Source organism: Mirounga leonina, unplaced genomic scaffold (genome assembly GCF_011800145.1).
Source record: "Mirounga leonina isolate KUSES-001 unplaced genomic scaffold, KU_Mleo_1.0 Mir_154, whole genome shotgun sequence".
NCBI classification, from domain to species: Eukaryota; Metazoa; Chordata; class Mammalia; order Carnivora; family Phocidae; genus Mirounga; species Mirounga leonina.
Window position 1 is genome coordinate 32,216,583 of NW_023270389.1, and position 16,746 is coordinate 32,233,328.

Here is a 16,746-nt window from a genome sequence, read left to right on the forward strand (position 1 = left end):
CTCTCAAATAAAATATTTTTTAAAAAAATGAGGTTGTGTACTTTTCTGACGCTGTTCACAAAGATTTATTTTATATTCATTGATTAAAAATTAAACCAAAGGAGTGTTACAAGATACCATGGCAATATAGAGAGAAAGGAGAGAGAGAGAAACGCGCACGCACGTGGGGGGAGGGGCAGAGGAAGAGAACCTATGAGATGCTGGTATATTCTGTTTCTTACTGTGAAATGTGTTCGACTAGTGAGAATTCATTGTTCTGTGCTGTTATGGCATGTGTACTTTTCTCTGAATATATTTTATTTTAATAAGAAGTTACAAAATAAAAATAATAACAGCTCTCACCTCACTGTATTATTTTATAGTTTAAATTAAAACCCATTAGAATGTAAACTCCATGAGGACAGTAATTTTAATCTTTTTCTTTTCACTGCTATATACCCAGGATTAGAGCATGACCTGGTATATAGTGATCACCCAAAACATTTTTCACACATGAATGATAATATAGCACATGCTGATTTCATCACCCGCCACAGAATACAAATGCTCTAAATATTAGACATTACTATCAATAGTATAGTTTTATCATTGCTTGAGACAAGTAGGTCATTTTTCTCTTAAAGCAGTGTAACATAGACAACTGTGTTTTAACATGAGGTATCCATTATCTCATGTTTCTAAGTTCATCTCTCCATTTGATCAATGGTGGTAAAGAAATCAATGGCCACTTTGAACTTTACTCCATGGACTTACAATAGGGAGTTGAAGTTGAAAATTTACCTTGATTTTATGCAGCCTGAGTTAATGATTTGTGCTGTTGCTATTGTTGCCCTTATAAGTTATCGTGTTCTTATTGGACTCTGGCATGAAAAGTATTGTCAATTAACAGAGTCGTGTTATTTTAGAATTATTTGAAAATATTTTAAATGAAATATAAGTTTTTTTACAAAGACACTTCGAAAGATGTTGTAAATAATTAACTTTTTCTTCAGGCAAAGTATTGTGTACTTAATGAGTCCCTAGTGCTTTAGAATTGTTAATATCTTTGTTGGGCACACCATTGAAGATGAGGTCAAAAGAGTCGGCTTTTATCATCATATTAATCATCTCAGGAGAACTCTATGCAGAAGGTAAAACTAATTTTTCATATTCCTTATTCTCTAAGAATTATAAAGGGAAATTCTAACATTCATTTAACTTGAACTTGTATAGTCTTTCATTTTTGTGTATCAATTTTATAAAAAGCATACTTCTTATAATTTGTTATAAATACTCAAGCAGATTTTTTTTTCCTTTGGGCATAACTAGTAAACTATTATTATAGTGACAAACTTAGAAAAACAAGAGACAAAAAAGAAAAAAAAGCAGCTTTGTATCTCTAGGTTTTGTGACATAGGAGGTGAGGATCTAAACACTTTAAAGGATTTTCAGTCTAACAGTACCACCATTTAGAAGTCATATGTTAACCTTAATTCTAATTTCATACTAGAATTTATTCCTAACATTGCACAGCTTGTACAATTTTAATTCTCTGTTCATAAAGTGAGAGCTTAGTGTGGGAAATTTAAAAAAGAAATAGCCATGAATCATCAAGATTTTTGAATCTTCACCCTTTGATTTTTATCCTAATTTATTCATTGGTTGAAATTTGTAAGTAGTGATTAGAAGGAGGGCTGTATAATCGGTTATGCAGATAAGGACACTTTTGAGAGTGAAATGGAGCTCTATTAATAGTTATGTGAGACACCAGTGTAAGTTAGGACTGTCCAAACCAAACCATGGATTCCCTGACTCTTAGAAAGCTTTATAGCCAGAGCTCGGTGTGTGAATAAGTGTGAGTGAAGCAGGCAGTATATAAGTGTGGGTTATTTAGGAATAGTTAATAGTGTTATTAGGCTGTAGGGATAAGAAACAAGAAAGGATAATTAGGTGTCAGCAAGAGTGAATATACAAAAGAGGAAACCACAGCAATAAGACTTTTCTGAAATAAACACCTTAGGGAATCTGTTGAAATAAAATATCCTATGGATTATAATTGCCTTGTGGGTAATAGTTTGCTACAAATTTCCTACCAAAAAGGGTCTGCAATTAAGATTATGAAAGTGAAATAAATAGAATTCATCTTATTTGATACATTCAATTCTATAATAAGATAATTTTTGCATGAATAGTTTCCTTTGGTTTTATTTTTCTGTCTAAATAGGGAAAAACCAGCTGATATAATTCTCTGTCATCTATATACCATGAAGACATTGCATTTCCTCAGGATGCCTGGGTGGCTCAGTTGGTTAAGCATCTATCTTCAGCTCAGGTCATGATCTCAGGGTCCTGGGATCAAGTCCTGCATTGGGCTCCTTGCTCAGCGGGAGCAAGCAAGGAGCCCTCTTCCTGTCCCTCCCCCTGCTTGTGCTCTCTCTCTCTGACAAATAAATAATAAAATCTTAAAAAAAAAAAGACATTGCATTTCCCAGATAATTTCCTAATTATTATATGGTTATAATCTTCTTTTACACAAACAAACAAGGTAACAATAATCTCATATTTCCATGCTTTCTCTCATCCCCATTAGGAATATTAGGGGCAAGAATTGAATTAATGGTACTTCTCATTTTGTAGCAGGCAATCATCATTGGCCTATGAAAGGTTCCACTTTTGCTTTATTTATACACTTCCTCCCTTTATCCCTGACCCTGAATTCCGTTTCCCCTAGCATCAAACTGATAATGGAGCCATTATCGTGTGTTTGATATATTCTTAAATACAATATGTAACTATCTTTCTGAATTATGTCTTGTTTTGTGTATGTGCTTTACATTCACATAAATGAAAGCTTGACATCAATTCGACCTCTGTACTGTTTTGTCTTACTTGCTATCATTTAAATACATTTCCATGTTGCTGAATCTATTCTGTTGCTTTTAACTGCTGCATAGTGTTTCAGATATTTTACTTATCCATCTTACTTGTGATGGACACATCATTACCTCTAATTTCCTTCTAACCACAAATAACGTTTAGAATTATGAATGTGTCATATAATCACCTTATTTCTTTGTTATAATTCGTCCTGTATATGTTCACATGTGTGTTAACAATACTGTGTTGTCTATTTGAAAATTGCTAAGAGAGCAGTCCTAAAAAGTGCTCATCACAAGGGAAAAAAAACTGTAACTCTGTGGTGAGAGATGTTAACTAGATTTATTGTGAGATCATTTTGCAATATGTGCAAATATACATGTGGAACCATTGTGCTGTATATCCAAAACTAGTATAATGTTATACATCAATTATACCTCAATAAAAAATTATGTCAGTACATATAATATTTACTTATGTGTGACAGGCTTCTTTCACTAAGTAATATGTTTGTGAGATTCACTATTCAGCATTCACCACTGCTGCATGATATTCAGCATTGTATTGCTGTATAATATTCCATTGAATGCATGTCTAAATTGTGTTTATCTCTTCTTCCATGGAATGGGCATTGGGATTGTTTCCAGTTTGGGACTACATGAATAGTGCTGCTGTGAACATTCTTTTACATGTCTTTGAGTGCACAGATAAATACTTTTATTCCTTCTTTCATTTTGTTGATGTGGTGTGTAACATTGACCAATTTTCGTATGTTGAACCATCCTTGCATTCCAAGGATAAAGCCCACTTACTCATGGATCCTTTTAATATGCTGCTGAATTCTGGTTGCTAGTATTTTGTTGAGAATTTTTGCAGCAGTGTTCATAAGGGATGAGTGCTTTTTAAAAATGGCATGTGTACATTCTGCCTTAATATTGCCAAAGAAAGCTGAGTACTTTTTATGAGGTCTGTGACCATTTACATGTCCTGTTTTGTAAAGCTCTTGCTCGAACAAGATTTTTAAATTTATTAAATAAGATTTTTTTTAACTTATTTTTTTATTTTTAAATTATTTTCTTATTATTTATAATTATTATTTTTTAATTAGTTTTCTGTCTTTTTCTTTAAAAAAAACCATTCATTTCAAAATTTTGTGGGTTTGCCTATTTAAGTAGAACTTCATCTATTCTAGAACCCTGCTGTCCAATATGGTGGCCACATACAGCTATTGAAATGTGGTTAGTCCAAATTGGGATGGGCTGTAAGTATAAATATACTCTGGAGTTCAGACTTAGTAAGAAAAAAATGAAAAACATTTTTAATATTTTAATGGGTTAAATAAAACATATTATTAAAATTAACCTCAACTGTTCCTTTTATTGATGTGACTACTAGAAATTTTAAAATTACATATGCAGCTTGCATTATATGTCTATGAGAAAGTGCTGTGTTACAAAGTTAGGGAAAGCTTCCCTGAGGAAGTAGCCTGACCAGTTTTATTCTGACTGTTGGTTATTGGGGTTGCTAGCAGATTAATTCTGACTGAAAAAGATTGCCACAGAATCCCCTTAAAATTCAGGTAATAAAAATAAGTACAAGTTAAGTCACTGCAAACACTTTGAATTTAAATATTTACTGCCATTTGATCACACATTCCATGGTTTTAGATATGTTTTTCAGTTTTCAGCTTGATATTTACTCATTTCAGAGAAACCCTGTGGTCTTCCTAGTGTGGAAAATGGAAGGATTGCCCAATATTACTATTCTTTTAAAAACTATTACTTTCCAATGAGAATAAATGAAAAACTGTTGTTTTCCTGCTTGGCTGGTTATACCACTGAAACTGGGAAACAAGAGGAGCGAATCACATGTACCCGAGAGGGCTGGTCTCCAGAACCACGTTGCTTCAGTGAGTCTGTGGGCTGTGTCCACAAAATGTTTATAATATTTAAAGAGATCAGTCCATAAAGGTCCAAGAAAACCTGGTGGGTGGTGAAACCTTTTGGTCGATAAGAACAAATTACTGGCCCACTGTCTCTTTTACAAAATGAAGACGTATTTTGGAATTCTGTAAATAATATTTCTTATTAAAATGTTATTGTCTTTGTTTTTAACAGTACCCTGTAAAGAGAATACAGATAATTATTGAAAATGGTATTATCATATTGCAAGAAACAGATGCAAATGAGTTACTTTAAGGAATGAGGAACTTATACAGATAATAATGCATAGGAAGCCAGAAAAATGCTTGACACTGGACTTAGGAAGAATAAAATTGTTACTCCAGTGTTTTATCCTTTGAGAGACTCATCTCTCCTTTGTGTGCCAACTTCTCCCACAAATTCAGAAAAATGTGTTTTCTGAATTTTGAGTTCAAATTTAGAAAAAGGAAATCTGATTGGTTCCTCTCATTATTTCATGCCAGGCTACCCTATGGTCAAACTATTAATGGGCTTCCATTAGATCAGCTGACCTCGCTTGAATAAAAGATTCTCTAAGCTCTGTTTTGCAGAGTAGAGGCTTTAGTTGGGTTTGTTTCATTAAGAAGAGGAAATGAGTATGATGGTTACCATGCTTGATATATCTAGTGAACATATCCATTTAGGATAATTATCCTTTCCATGACTTGAGAACAGACCATAAATTTAAGCATTGCACTTTTAGTATCAACATAGACCACAGATTAACTCAAAGAAAGAAAGAAATGTTCATAACTAGAGCTTAAAAATAAATTAAACATTAGCAAGAGCTTTGAAATAGGCACCAGAAGAGAACTCAGGGTTAGCATGTAGTCTAATGGTTAAGATATAACCTCTGCTGTTCACCTGCCTGCATTTGAATTCTGATCCACTATTGGAAAGTGAGCATTGTGAGCCTAAATTTCTCATCTATAAAATGGGCATAAACCTTGCTCACTAAGATAATCCATATAAAGTGCTTGCCACACAGCAAGTACTACATATATTTAAACTAATATTAACCTTGGACAAGTCTCTTAACCTTTCTGAATTGGTTTGTTATGAGGGTCTAATAGTAGGGCTTAAAAAAATTACTGAGCTCATTCAGTGCTGAGGTACATTTATTATCTAACACAACATTGTTGCAAGTATTTGCTAAAAAATAACTCTGCAAACTCAAAGGTTTTGAGTAACATGTCTATGATTCAGTCATGGTCTACACAGCCTGACTATGGACTGGCCACACGGACTTATTGTGTGGCCAGGTGATCATTTGCTGAGTTAAAAGAAAAAAGAATGAACAAAGTTTTCACATTAAGGTATCTGCAGACTTATTTAAGGACCCATAGGCTGGGTATGTGCTTTTGTTACATGGTGTTAAAAATTGTCAGACACAGTAGATTTAAAAATATTAGGAAGTAAATCCAAATGAAATTCCTTCTATTTGCCATTAATGACAATTAGTTAGTGAAAGAGCTCTGTTATATTTTCTAAAAGTAGATGTGTTAGGGTGGGAGTCACTACAAGAACTGAAGTTAATAACAAAGAATGTCATTGTCAGGTTGAATCAATTTTTGAAGAAATTTGATGCAGAACATGCAGGATAATTCCAAAATTAAATCAAATCAAGGAATTGAGTGAGATTTTTCTCTCTCCTTTAAATTCCAAGAAAAATATTAAACTTTTGCCTTGGTTTTACAACTAAGTAAAAGACAAGCTTAATTTCACCAAATTAAGCAAAGATTTTTTTTTCTCATAGAAAAATGCACTAAGCCTGAGCTGAGAAATGGTTACATCTCTGATGCAACATTAATGTACAAAATTCAAGAGAACATGCGTTATGGTTGTAATTCAGGATATAAAACCACTGGAGGAAAGGACGAAGAAGTGGTTCAGTGTCGTGCTGATGGATGGTCTTCGCAACCTACCTGTAAGAAGGAACATGGTATGTGTTTAAGAATCACTTCCTAAAACTGAAGATAAGAGACTGTGAGACTAGTACTTTCTTATATTGATAGGCATTTTCATTTAATAGAATTAATTTTTCAGTGTGTCTGCAAATGCAAGAAGTTGATATTATATTGTTTTTCTTAAGTGTTCGGTGTTTTCTTAACCCAAGAGTTATCAACTCCCACAACTCACCTACTCCATTAGTTCCTATTTAATTTTTTAAATATTAATAGATTTATTTTTAGAGCAGTTTTGGATTTGCAGAAATATTGAGCAGCTAATACAGAGAGTTCCCATGTATCCCTTCTTGCCCTTGGCCACATACACTTTCCCCTATTATTGCATTTTCATTTAGTGTAGTATATTTGTTGCAACTGATGAGCCAATACTGATACATTAACTGAAGTTCATACTTTAGGGTTCATTCTTTGTCTTATAGATGCTGTGGATTTTGTCCAATGTATAATGACATGTATCCACCATTAAGATATCATATAGAATAGTTTCAATGCCCTAAGAATCCCTTGTGTTCAACCTATTCATCCATTTTTCCCTTCCACCAACCGTTGGCAAACTTTGATCTTTTTTTTTAATTGCGGTAAAATATACATAACATGAAATTTTAACTATTTTTAAGTGTACAATTCAGTAGCATTAAGTACATTCACAATGTTGTATAACCATCACTACTATTTCCAAAACTTTTTCATCAACCCAAACAGGAACTCTGTACCCATTAAACAACAAATCCCTCTATCCCCCACCCTACCCCAGTACCTGGCAACTTCTATTTTCTGTCTCTATCAGTTTCCTTATTTTAGGTACTTTGTATAAGAGGAGTCATGCAATATTATCCTTTTGTGTCTGACTTATTTCACTTAGTATAATGTATTCAAGGTTCATCTGTGTTGTAGCATGCATCAGAATTTAATTTCTTTTTATGGCTAAATAATATTCTACTGTGTATATATACAAATATATATATACATATATAGATATATCATATATACACATTTTGTTTATCCATTTATCCATTGAGGGACACTTGGGTGGGTGGCAGTTCTTCTAAAAATTAAACATAGAATTACCATAGGATCTAGTGAATAAATGAAATCCTAAAAAAAAAAAAAAAAAAAAAAAAAAGAACGAAATGGAATGGAATGGAATGGAATAGGATGAAAAAAACCTTAAACCTGTTTCTTGCAAATATATAACTTACTGTTTCCTTTATTAGAGAAGAATTTGAGATAATGCCCATTATCTTTATTGGTAAACCAGTATCAGATATACTTAAAATAATCCAGTAATTTGAATATGTATACTTTGTTAGTGTGTTTTTAGTTGTTTAAATTGTACAAATCCTCAGATGGCACAGAATCAAAAAAGCTGTACAAGGCTTCAGTTGAATTGTGGCCTTCTGCCAAGTATACTAGACTAGAATTTCAAGAATAGAAGACTGGTGGCATTAAGACACAAGGTGTATAAAAAAAGGAAATAGAGACTCAAAGGCAAACTGGCTATTTTTCAATTTGGCCAAAGGTGGATTCAGCCAAATATGCTGTGAAAATACATTTTGAGATTTCTTTTTAATATCATAGTTTTAGTGATAAATTTCATAAAATAAATAACGTTGATTTTTTTTTTAGAAACATGTTTGGTCCCTGAATTATACCATGGAAATTATTCCACAACGCAGAAAACATTCAAAGTGAAGGACAAAGTACAATATGAATGTGCTGCTGGCTACTATACAGTTGGAGGCAAGAAGACCGAGGAGGTAGAATGTCACACATATGGATGGTCTCTCACACCAAAATGTACCAGTAGGTTCTCATTTTAAAGACAATCTAGTCTCATTTGAAAAACTTTCTCTCGTCCAGAAGTGTATATATATTGTCACACTCATGTTTCATTTTTCATACTTTTTTGGGGGCTTTTTTTGCTTCTGGTTTTAATTATTTTGATCATAGGCTTCGATCATTTAAAGCTCTCAAATAGAAAAAGAATTTCTCTTAGCTCAGATAATTAAATTAAAATAAACCTAATGATATTTAATAAATATAGGAATTGACAAGTTTTGTTATATATAACAACATATGGCAAATTTACTAATTTCTATTCCAGATATGGTATATAAGTAGTAGGTGAATTCTATTCAACAGAAAAAATAACACTCTTTTGTATTTTATTTGTTCTTTCATTTTAGAATTAAAGTGCTCTTTAAGATTAATAGAAAATGGTTATTTTCATCCTATAAAGCAAACATATGAAGAAGGAGATGTAGTTCAGTTTTTCTGTCATAAAAATTATCATCTAAGTGGATCTGACTTAATTCAGTGCTATAACTTTGGTTGGTACCCAGAATCTCCTGTATGTGAAGGTAATTTTTAAAATTTCACACTCGTACAAATAAAATACCATGTCTTAATCAGCTTTAATTTCTATAAAAAAATGTTTCTGATGATATCTTTTTTTTTTTACTTTATTGAGAGAGACAGAGAGAGAGGATGAGAGAGAGGAGGGTCAGAGAGAGAAGCAGACCCCCTGCTGAGCAGGGAGCCCGATGCGGGACTCGATCCAGGGACTCCAGGATCATGACCTGAGCCGAAGGCAGTCGCTTAACCAACTGAGCCACCCAGGCGCCCCTGTTTCTGATGATATCTAATTCTTGTCCTGAGTGCTTTTTTTTTTAAGTTGCAGAGGCAGAATTTAGTGATTTATCAGTTGCACACAACACCCAGTGCTCATTACTTCAAGTACTTTCCTTAAAATGCCCATCCCCCAGTTACCCCATCCCCCCACCCACCTTCCTTCCAGCAACCCTCAGTTTGTTTCCTAGAATTCAGTGTCTCCTATGGTTTGCCTCCCTCTCCGTTTTCATCTTATTTTATTTTTCCTTCCCTTCCCCTATGTTCATCTGTTTTGTTTCTGAAATTCCACATATGAGTGAAATCATATAGTGTTTGTCTTTCTCTGACTGAGGTACAATTACTCAGCCATCAAAAAGAAGGAAATCTTGGGGCGCCTGGGTGGCTCAGTTGGTTAAGCGACTGTCTTTGGCTCAGGTCATGATCCTGGAGTCCCGGAATCGAGTCCCGCATCGGGCTCCCTGCTCGGCAGGGAGCCTGCTTCTCCCTCTGACCCTCCCCCCTCTCATGCTCTATCTCATTCTCTCTCAAATAAATGAATAAAATCTTAAAAAAAAAAAAAAAAAAAGAAGGAAATCTTGCCATTTGCAACGACGTGGATGGAACTAGAGGATATTATGCGGAGTGCTATTTTTAAAAATACGTATGGTCTTTTAAATCATTGTTAGATATTTTCAGCAATATTTAATCTGGAAGAAATCTTAAATTTTACATTAGTTTGTAGAGTGGATATAACTTTTAAACTCTCTTATTATAATGAATAAATTTTATTTATTGGGAATTACTAGACCCAATTATCCCAAGCTGGCAGCTTTGTGAGGGTTCTTTCCTATTTGGCTACATATTTCCTGATGTGAAAAAACAGTCTTCAAAATGGTGGGGGTAAAGAACAGAAAAATCAGCAGAATATTACCCAGAGTAAAAATGAAAACTATGGTCCTCGAGTAAGAGCTCTCCTAAAATGTAATGTCTATGGTAAGTTTCTACCACTGGACATGTCCAAGCAGATAGTATGATCACCTACTGGGAAACAACAATTCAAGCATCATTTAAACATACCCTACAATGAGATATGAAGGAAGTCCAAGCCTAGCAGAGGGAACAAATTTGAAAAAGTAATTGACACAATGTGACAAATATAATAAAGTCAGGTATAAAGTATTTGAACAAACACTGAAGATTTTGATTGGTATGGTGTGGGATAGCATTTTTGGAGGTGATGGATAACATTTGAACTGAAAGATAAGTAGGAGTTTGAGGATTGGGGGGATGGGGAGAGGTAAAGGTCTTGATAGTCTCTATTTTCTCTGTAGTATAGAAATTAATGTCATTATTGATAGATAAGAGGAAGACAGGAAAGTAGAACTTGGAAGAGGGGGTGAAAATTTGAAGCAAATGCTAGGAGGGGAGGGAGATGACCAGGGGTATGAGATGAGATTGCCCAGAATGATCCTAATTCTTTAAATGCACCAAATGATAACTTCAGCGTTTTTATTTTTGTTTTGAATTTTCCGGTCCTGCCCAAGAGCTTGGTCTAACAGTAGAGAAGAAGATTGTTAGCAAATTGTCTATAGCATGTTATTTCAGAAATAAATGGTAAACCTACTTAATAGCTACTCCACCCCCCCATCCAAATTAGCATGCCAATGTGCCTGTTATTTTCTCTAGTAAATAGTCATTAGATGTAGGGTAGGCAGTGCAGTTGGCTGAATAATAATAAATTACATCCTAATCCCCAGAACCAGTGAATGTTACCTTACTTATATGGCTAAAGGGACTTTGCACATGTGATAAAGTTAAAGATCTTGAGGTTGGAATAATTTCTGGGATTATCCATGTGGACCCTAAATATAATCACAAGACTTTTTATAAGAGGGAGGCAGAGGGAAATTTGACTACAGAAGTGGAATAGAGATGTGACAATGGAATGGAAGCAAGAGGATGGAGCAATAGGAGGAAAGGTCATGTGCCTAGGAATGCATGCAGCCTCCAGAAGCTTGAAAAGGTGAAGAAGCTGATTCATAAAACTTGAAGAAGGAATGCAGCTCTTCTGACAACTTGATTTTAGCCCAGTGAAACTGATTCTGGACTTTCGGCTTCCAGAACTGTAAGAGAATAAATGTGTGCTATTTTAAGCCACTTAATTATAATAATTTGTCACAACAGCAATAGAAAATTAAGACAGTCTGTGTTTTAGAATACTGAAGGACAGATTTTATTTAATTCATATAGACATAGGTACAAGAACAGATCCACCATAATTTACTTACTTCAGAAGTTTCAGTTTATTTATCTATGAGAGAAATAATTATCCCTGCTTAATAAAGTTATTTTAGGATTAGAGGAGATAATGAATGCTGTTTTAATTTTCTTGCTTTTTTAGTTTTCTATTGGTGCATAACAATGCCATTACAAATTTAGCAGCTTAAAACAGCACACTTGTATTATTTCATAATTTCTGTAGGAGTCTGAGCCTAACTTATCTGGCTCCTCTGCCCTCCTGTTGAACAAAGCTGCAATAAAATGTCAGCTGGGGCTTCAGTCTCATCTGAGGCTTGACTAGGGAAGAATCTGCTTTCAAACTCATGGTTATTGGTAGCACTGAGTACTTGGCAGACAGCTGAACTGAGAGCCTCAATTTCTTCTTGGCTGCCAGCTGGAGGCAGCCCTCTGCCCCTTGCCTCCCCATTTGGGAGCTTACAATGTGGGGGCTTGCTTTTTATCAAAATCAGCAGGAAAAGGGTCTCTCAGCAAGAATGGCCTTACTATACTCTGTTGCATATCATGCATATATAATCACATACTCCCATCTTCTTTGCTGCATTCATTGGTTAGAAGCAAGTCACAACTCCTGCTTATGAGGAGGGTTATCACACAAGGAGGTGAACATCAAAAACATCAAAAGTGGAGATCAAGGGGTGACCCTAGGGTCTGTCTTCCATACTTCCTATGGTACTTGGCTCTACAAATGTGCTTATTAAATCTACATATTATTTTTTTGTAATTATATGACTAAATACGGTGATTTTTTTTAATAAGGAAGAAGAAATCGATGTCCTCCTCCGCCTCTGCCTCTAAACTCCAAAATTCAAACATATTCAACAACTTATCGTGATGGAGAAACAGTTCATGTAGAATGTGAACTTAATTTTGAGATACAAGGATCAGAAGAAATACGTTGTAAAAATGGAAAATGGACAGAACCTCCAAAATGCATTGGTTAGCAACACCTTAATCAGCTTTCCCTAAGATGAAGTCTGCGTGTGTAGCTAAATGGTCTCTTCTCTTTAATTTGTCTCTTTTCAGAAGAAAAGGAGAAGACAGCCTGTGGGAACCCACCCTTCATTGAGAATGGTACAGCAAACCTGGACTCTACGATTTATTACAATGGGGACAAAGTGGCATATGAATGTAAAAGTGGGTATCATCTTCGTGGATCAACAGAAATAACTTGTAAACGTGGAAAGTGGACACATCCTCCTGAGTGTGTTGGTATGTATGCTACACTTACCAGCAATAGCTAAGCCTGTTGTGTAAAAATTTTTCATTTTCCTTATTTAATCCGTGTTATTTCTTAGAAAACACACTGATTCAGCACCTACTCTGCTACTTTTTGTGTGTGTATGCAGCCTTCTGTAGAATTTAACCCAATATAAAGAATTGGGAAACTAAAAAAAATTTTTTGAATATACATTAGTGCTAACTAAGCACTCTTATCTGATCTGTTTGACACCATGACTTCTGAGCTTTAGATGAAAGCACATAAGTAACAGTGGAATGGGTGACTGGCCATGATCATGATCTACTTTCTCTCCCTTCATGTCCTACAAAGTCATGTTAGAGCACTCTGTTCCTGCCTTTGGGTCAATCCTTCTGATATTACTTATGCATCTGGCCAGTTTGAGCCCTATACTATACATTCTGAGACCTGTCCCTGGTCTTTGGTTTCACTAACGCACAACCAGGCTATGGTCGCACCCACTCCTGGGTGCTACCTTTCCTGTCACCCTTCTTATTTCTTGATCTCTACTAGAACGATCTCCACAAACATGTTTACTTAAGATATTTATTGCATAAGAGAAAAGCTATTAAGGATGCTAAAGAAATGAGCAGAGTAAGAGAAAAACTAAAGAGAGAAAAAGTAGACAATTTCATCCATGGGTTGACTGAGATCTGGGATAAAAAGAATGAGAATTAAAAAATAAAAGTGGATAATGACAAAAAATAGTTTTAGAATTGACCATAATCTTCAGGTTATTGTTTACCTTTCTATACATTTTAAGAATATCTGTATCATGATTCCTTCATAAGAAAAGTGACAGATAATGTGTTTTTAGGCAAAACATTTACTGTTTATTCTTAGTAAATTTTTAGAATATTTGGTCTGAATAACATTTTTCTCATTTCTGGAGAATTTAGAAATCAACTGTCCTAAACTATGTAATACAAATAATGAGGTACAGTAGTATGAGTAACTATATGATATCCTTAGGTTGTTATAAATTCATATTAATTTTAAAATAACTTCTTTTCTTAGAAAATAATGAGAATTGTAAGCCTCCACCTGATATAATAAATGGGGCTGTTGTTGACGGATTACGGGCAAGCTACACAACAGGGTCCTCAGTGGAATATAGATGCAATGAATATTACTTACTGAGTGGAGCAAAAGTATCTCATTGTGAACAAGGAAGATGGTCATCCCCACCTATTTGCTTAGGTAAGACAGAGAATGCATTGTATTTTTTTTTTAATTTTCCCAGCTCTATTGAGATACAATTGACATAATATGAATTTAAGGTGTACAATGCCATGAGTTGATACATATATATATGTTTTGAAATGATTACCACAATAAGGTTAATTAACATTCCCTTCACTTCACATAGTCATAGTTGTACTACTGTTGTTCTTGTCATTATGATGAGTGCATTTAAGATCTACTCTCTTGGCAACGTTCAAGTATTCAAAACAATATTGTTAACTATAGTCACCATTATGTACGTTAGATCCCTAGAACTTATTCCTTTCATAACAACCCATTGATTTTCTCATACCATTACATTTTTATTTTTATGTTATTTTTTATGTAACATTTTATAGCATGGAAATGATGATTTTTGTATAAATCTTTTTTTCCAAAGTGTTTTTCCTTCTCATTTTTGTAAGCAGAATATCTAATATCAGAGGGTCTAAAACTACATTAGTTCTTACCTACTACTTTTTTAAAATTGTGGTAAAATTTGAACAACAGAACTTTACCATGTTAGCCATTTTTAAGTGTGCATTTCAATGGCCTTAAGTAGATTCACATTTTTGTGACTGATTACTTTTTTCCTAACTGATATCCTCAGCATCTCTCCCTATATTGTCCCCAGAATGTCATTTGGAGAGAATAATCAATCCAATTCTTTCCTTGGTAGAGCATATTGTTAATAGCTTTCTTGGCTGTCAATTCCTCACTTGAATGGTCACCTTTGTTCTATTTTGTTGAGCAAATAAAAACATGTTTATGATTATTTTAAATGTATTTTGAATTAAGACATGGTGTAACTAACATTAATGATTCAAGTGGAGGATTAGGAGAGCTATCTAAATAATTATCTCGTTTGAGATAACTTTCAGAACATAATATTCACCTTTCATTTCAAGCTTACAGATTTGCCTCATTTTTTAATTTTGCTAGTCAGAATTACATTTAAAAGTAATGTAATTGGTCACTACAGTTGCAATGAACTTGTTACGTTGTGACTTTTACAAATAGGTAATGATATCATAAACTTTCTCTAAGTTAAAATAAAATAGTCACTTAATTATAAATATTAGCATTTCAAACTATAAATGCAAATCATTGTTATTTACCAAAAAAATTAATAAATATGTAGAAGCAACTAGAAGAAAACAGAAAATATCAGTAACTTGGGCTGAAACAAATGCTATTAATGACTTAGATAATGGTTTTTTAAACCTTTTTATACACACACACACACACAACACATATTTACAAAAAATATATGCTGTCATGAGAGGCTATTTAACTTGTTTTTTTCCCACAAACTATATTATGAACATGGTTGGATATACTTCTACAATATACATTTTAATGGCTGCCTAGTATTCCATAATGCAGATATGCCATAATTAAATTAGTCACTTTTTGATGGAAGTTTAGTGCGTTTTCAACATTGCCAAATTGTCCTTCAGAAAGTTAATCTGATTTACAACTCTACCATCAGTGGATTAAAGAGTAGTTGTCTTAATACTTGTCAACTTGAATATTTTAATCTTCATATATTGTTAACCCAACATTAAAATTATTTTAATTTGGTTTATTTAAGTGCTAATCAATTGAGTTTATTTTCATTTGATTTAAGTATTAATATATTAACTTTTAAATATATTAATATCTTTCATTTGGTTTATTTAAGTATACTCAATTGAGCATTTTTCAATTTTCTAGTGGCCAGAGGATGTTTTATTCAATGACTTTGATTTTTCATACTTGTAATAAAAGTTTTATTTACATAAATTATATTATTCATTTGACAATGATGCAAGATACAATGATGTATATTGCAACCATTTTTATTTTCCTGTTATTTTATTTATTTATATTGTTTATGTATATATCTATATGTTTAAATTTTAAGTCTTAAGCTCTTTCAACATCTCCTTTGTGGCTTCTCTATTCCAAGTCATTCTTAGCTGCTGATCTCGTTCAAATTCAGATATGTCTACCTATAGCTTTTCTATTGCTCTCATATTTTCATAAAGGTTTTTGATATTAAGTTTTTGATGATGTGACTGATAATGCATTGAATGGAAATACAGTCATCTCTGAGGATAAAGACTAGAAAGGTTTAAGGAAATCTATCATTCTGTTTCTGGAAAAATTGCCTCTAGACACATAGACTTGGTGCTAATAAATCAAAGCAAATACTGAATGGGGGAAGATTATTTATTGTCATCAGGGCAAGAGGGCAGAGCTTGGTACATCTTATTTATCCTTAGGAACTGCAAGTATTCTCACTACAAATGGGAAAAAATGGTGTGATAAGGAGCAGAATTTTCCATCTGTGATTTATTGTTCCAGACATTATGAACCTTTTTAATCCCCCCCAGTACTGATCTTCCCATCTCATTCTCTCCAGCCACTCTGGTCTCCTTGCTCTTCCTCACATAAGCTAAGTATGCTCTCACCTCAGGGATGTTTCCTCTTCCTGGAACACCCTTCCCTCAGAAAATGCCATGGTTCACTCACCTGTGCAAATACTATTTCTTACTTAGGCCTATCACAACCACTTAACTTAAAAGTGTAACTTCTCTTACCTCAT

At 33.8% G+C, this 16,746-nt stretch overlaps 1 protein-coding gene across 1 annotated transcript in view; it reads left to right on the top strand.

Annotated features, from left to right (window-relative positions):
- Positions 1–746: 746 nt before the first annotated feature.
- F13B (coagulation factor XIII B chain) overlaps positions 747–16,746 on the top strand; it is a 32,841-nt gene continuing 16,841 nt past the window's right edge. The window contains exons 1-8 of the mRNA XM_035009538.1: positions 747–1,130; positions 4,565–4,765; positions 6,574–6,759; positions 8,411–8,587; positions 8,971–9,144; positions 12,452–12,631; positions 12,719–12,904; positions 13,950–14,132. Of these exons, the coding sequence (XP_034865429.1) occupies positions 1,067–1,130; positions 4,565–4,765; positions 6,574–6,759; positions 8,411–8,587; positions 8,971–9,144; positions 12,452–12,631; positions 12,719–12,904; positions 13,950–14,132 (1,351 nt within the window). The 5' untranslated portion in view covers positions 747–1,066. The remainder of the gene's footprint in view (positions 1,131–4,564; positions 4,766–6,573; positions 6,760–8,410; positions 8,588–8,970; positions 9,145–12,451; positions 12,632–12,718; positions 12,905–13,949; positions 14,133–16,746) is intronic.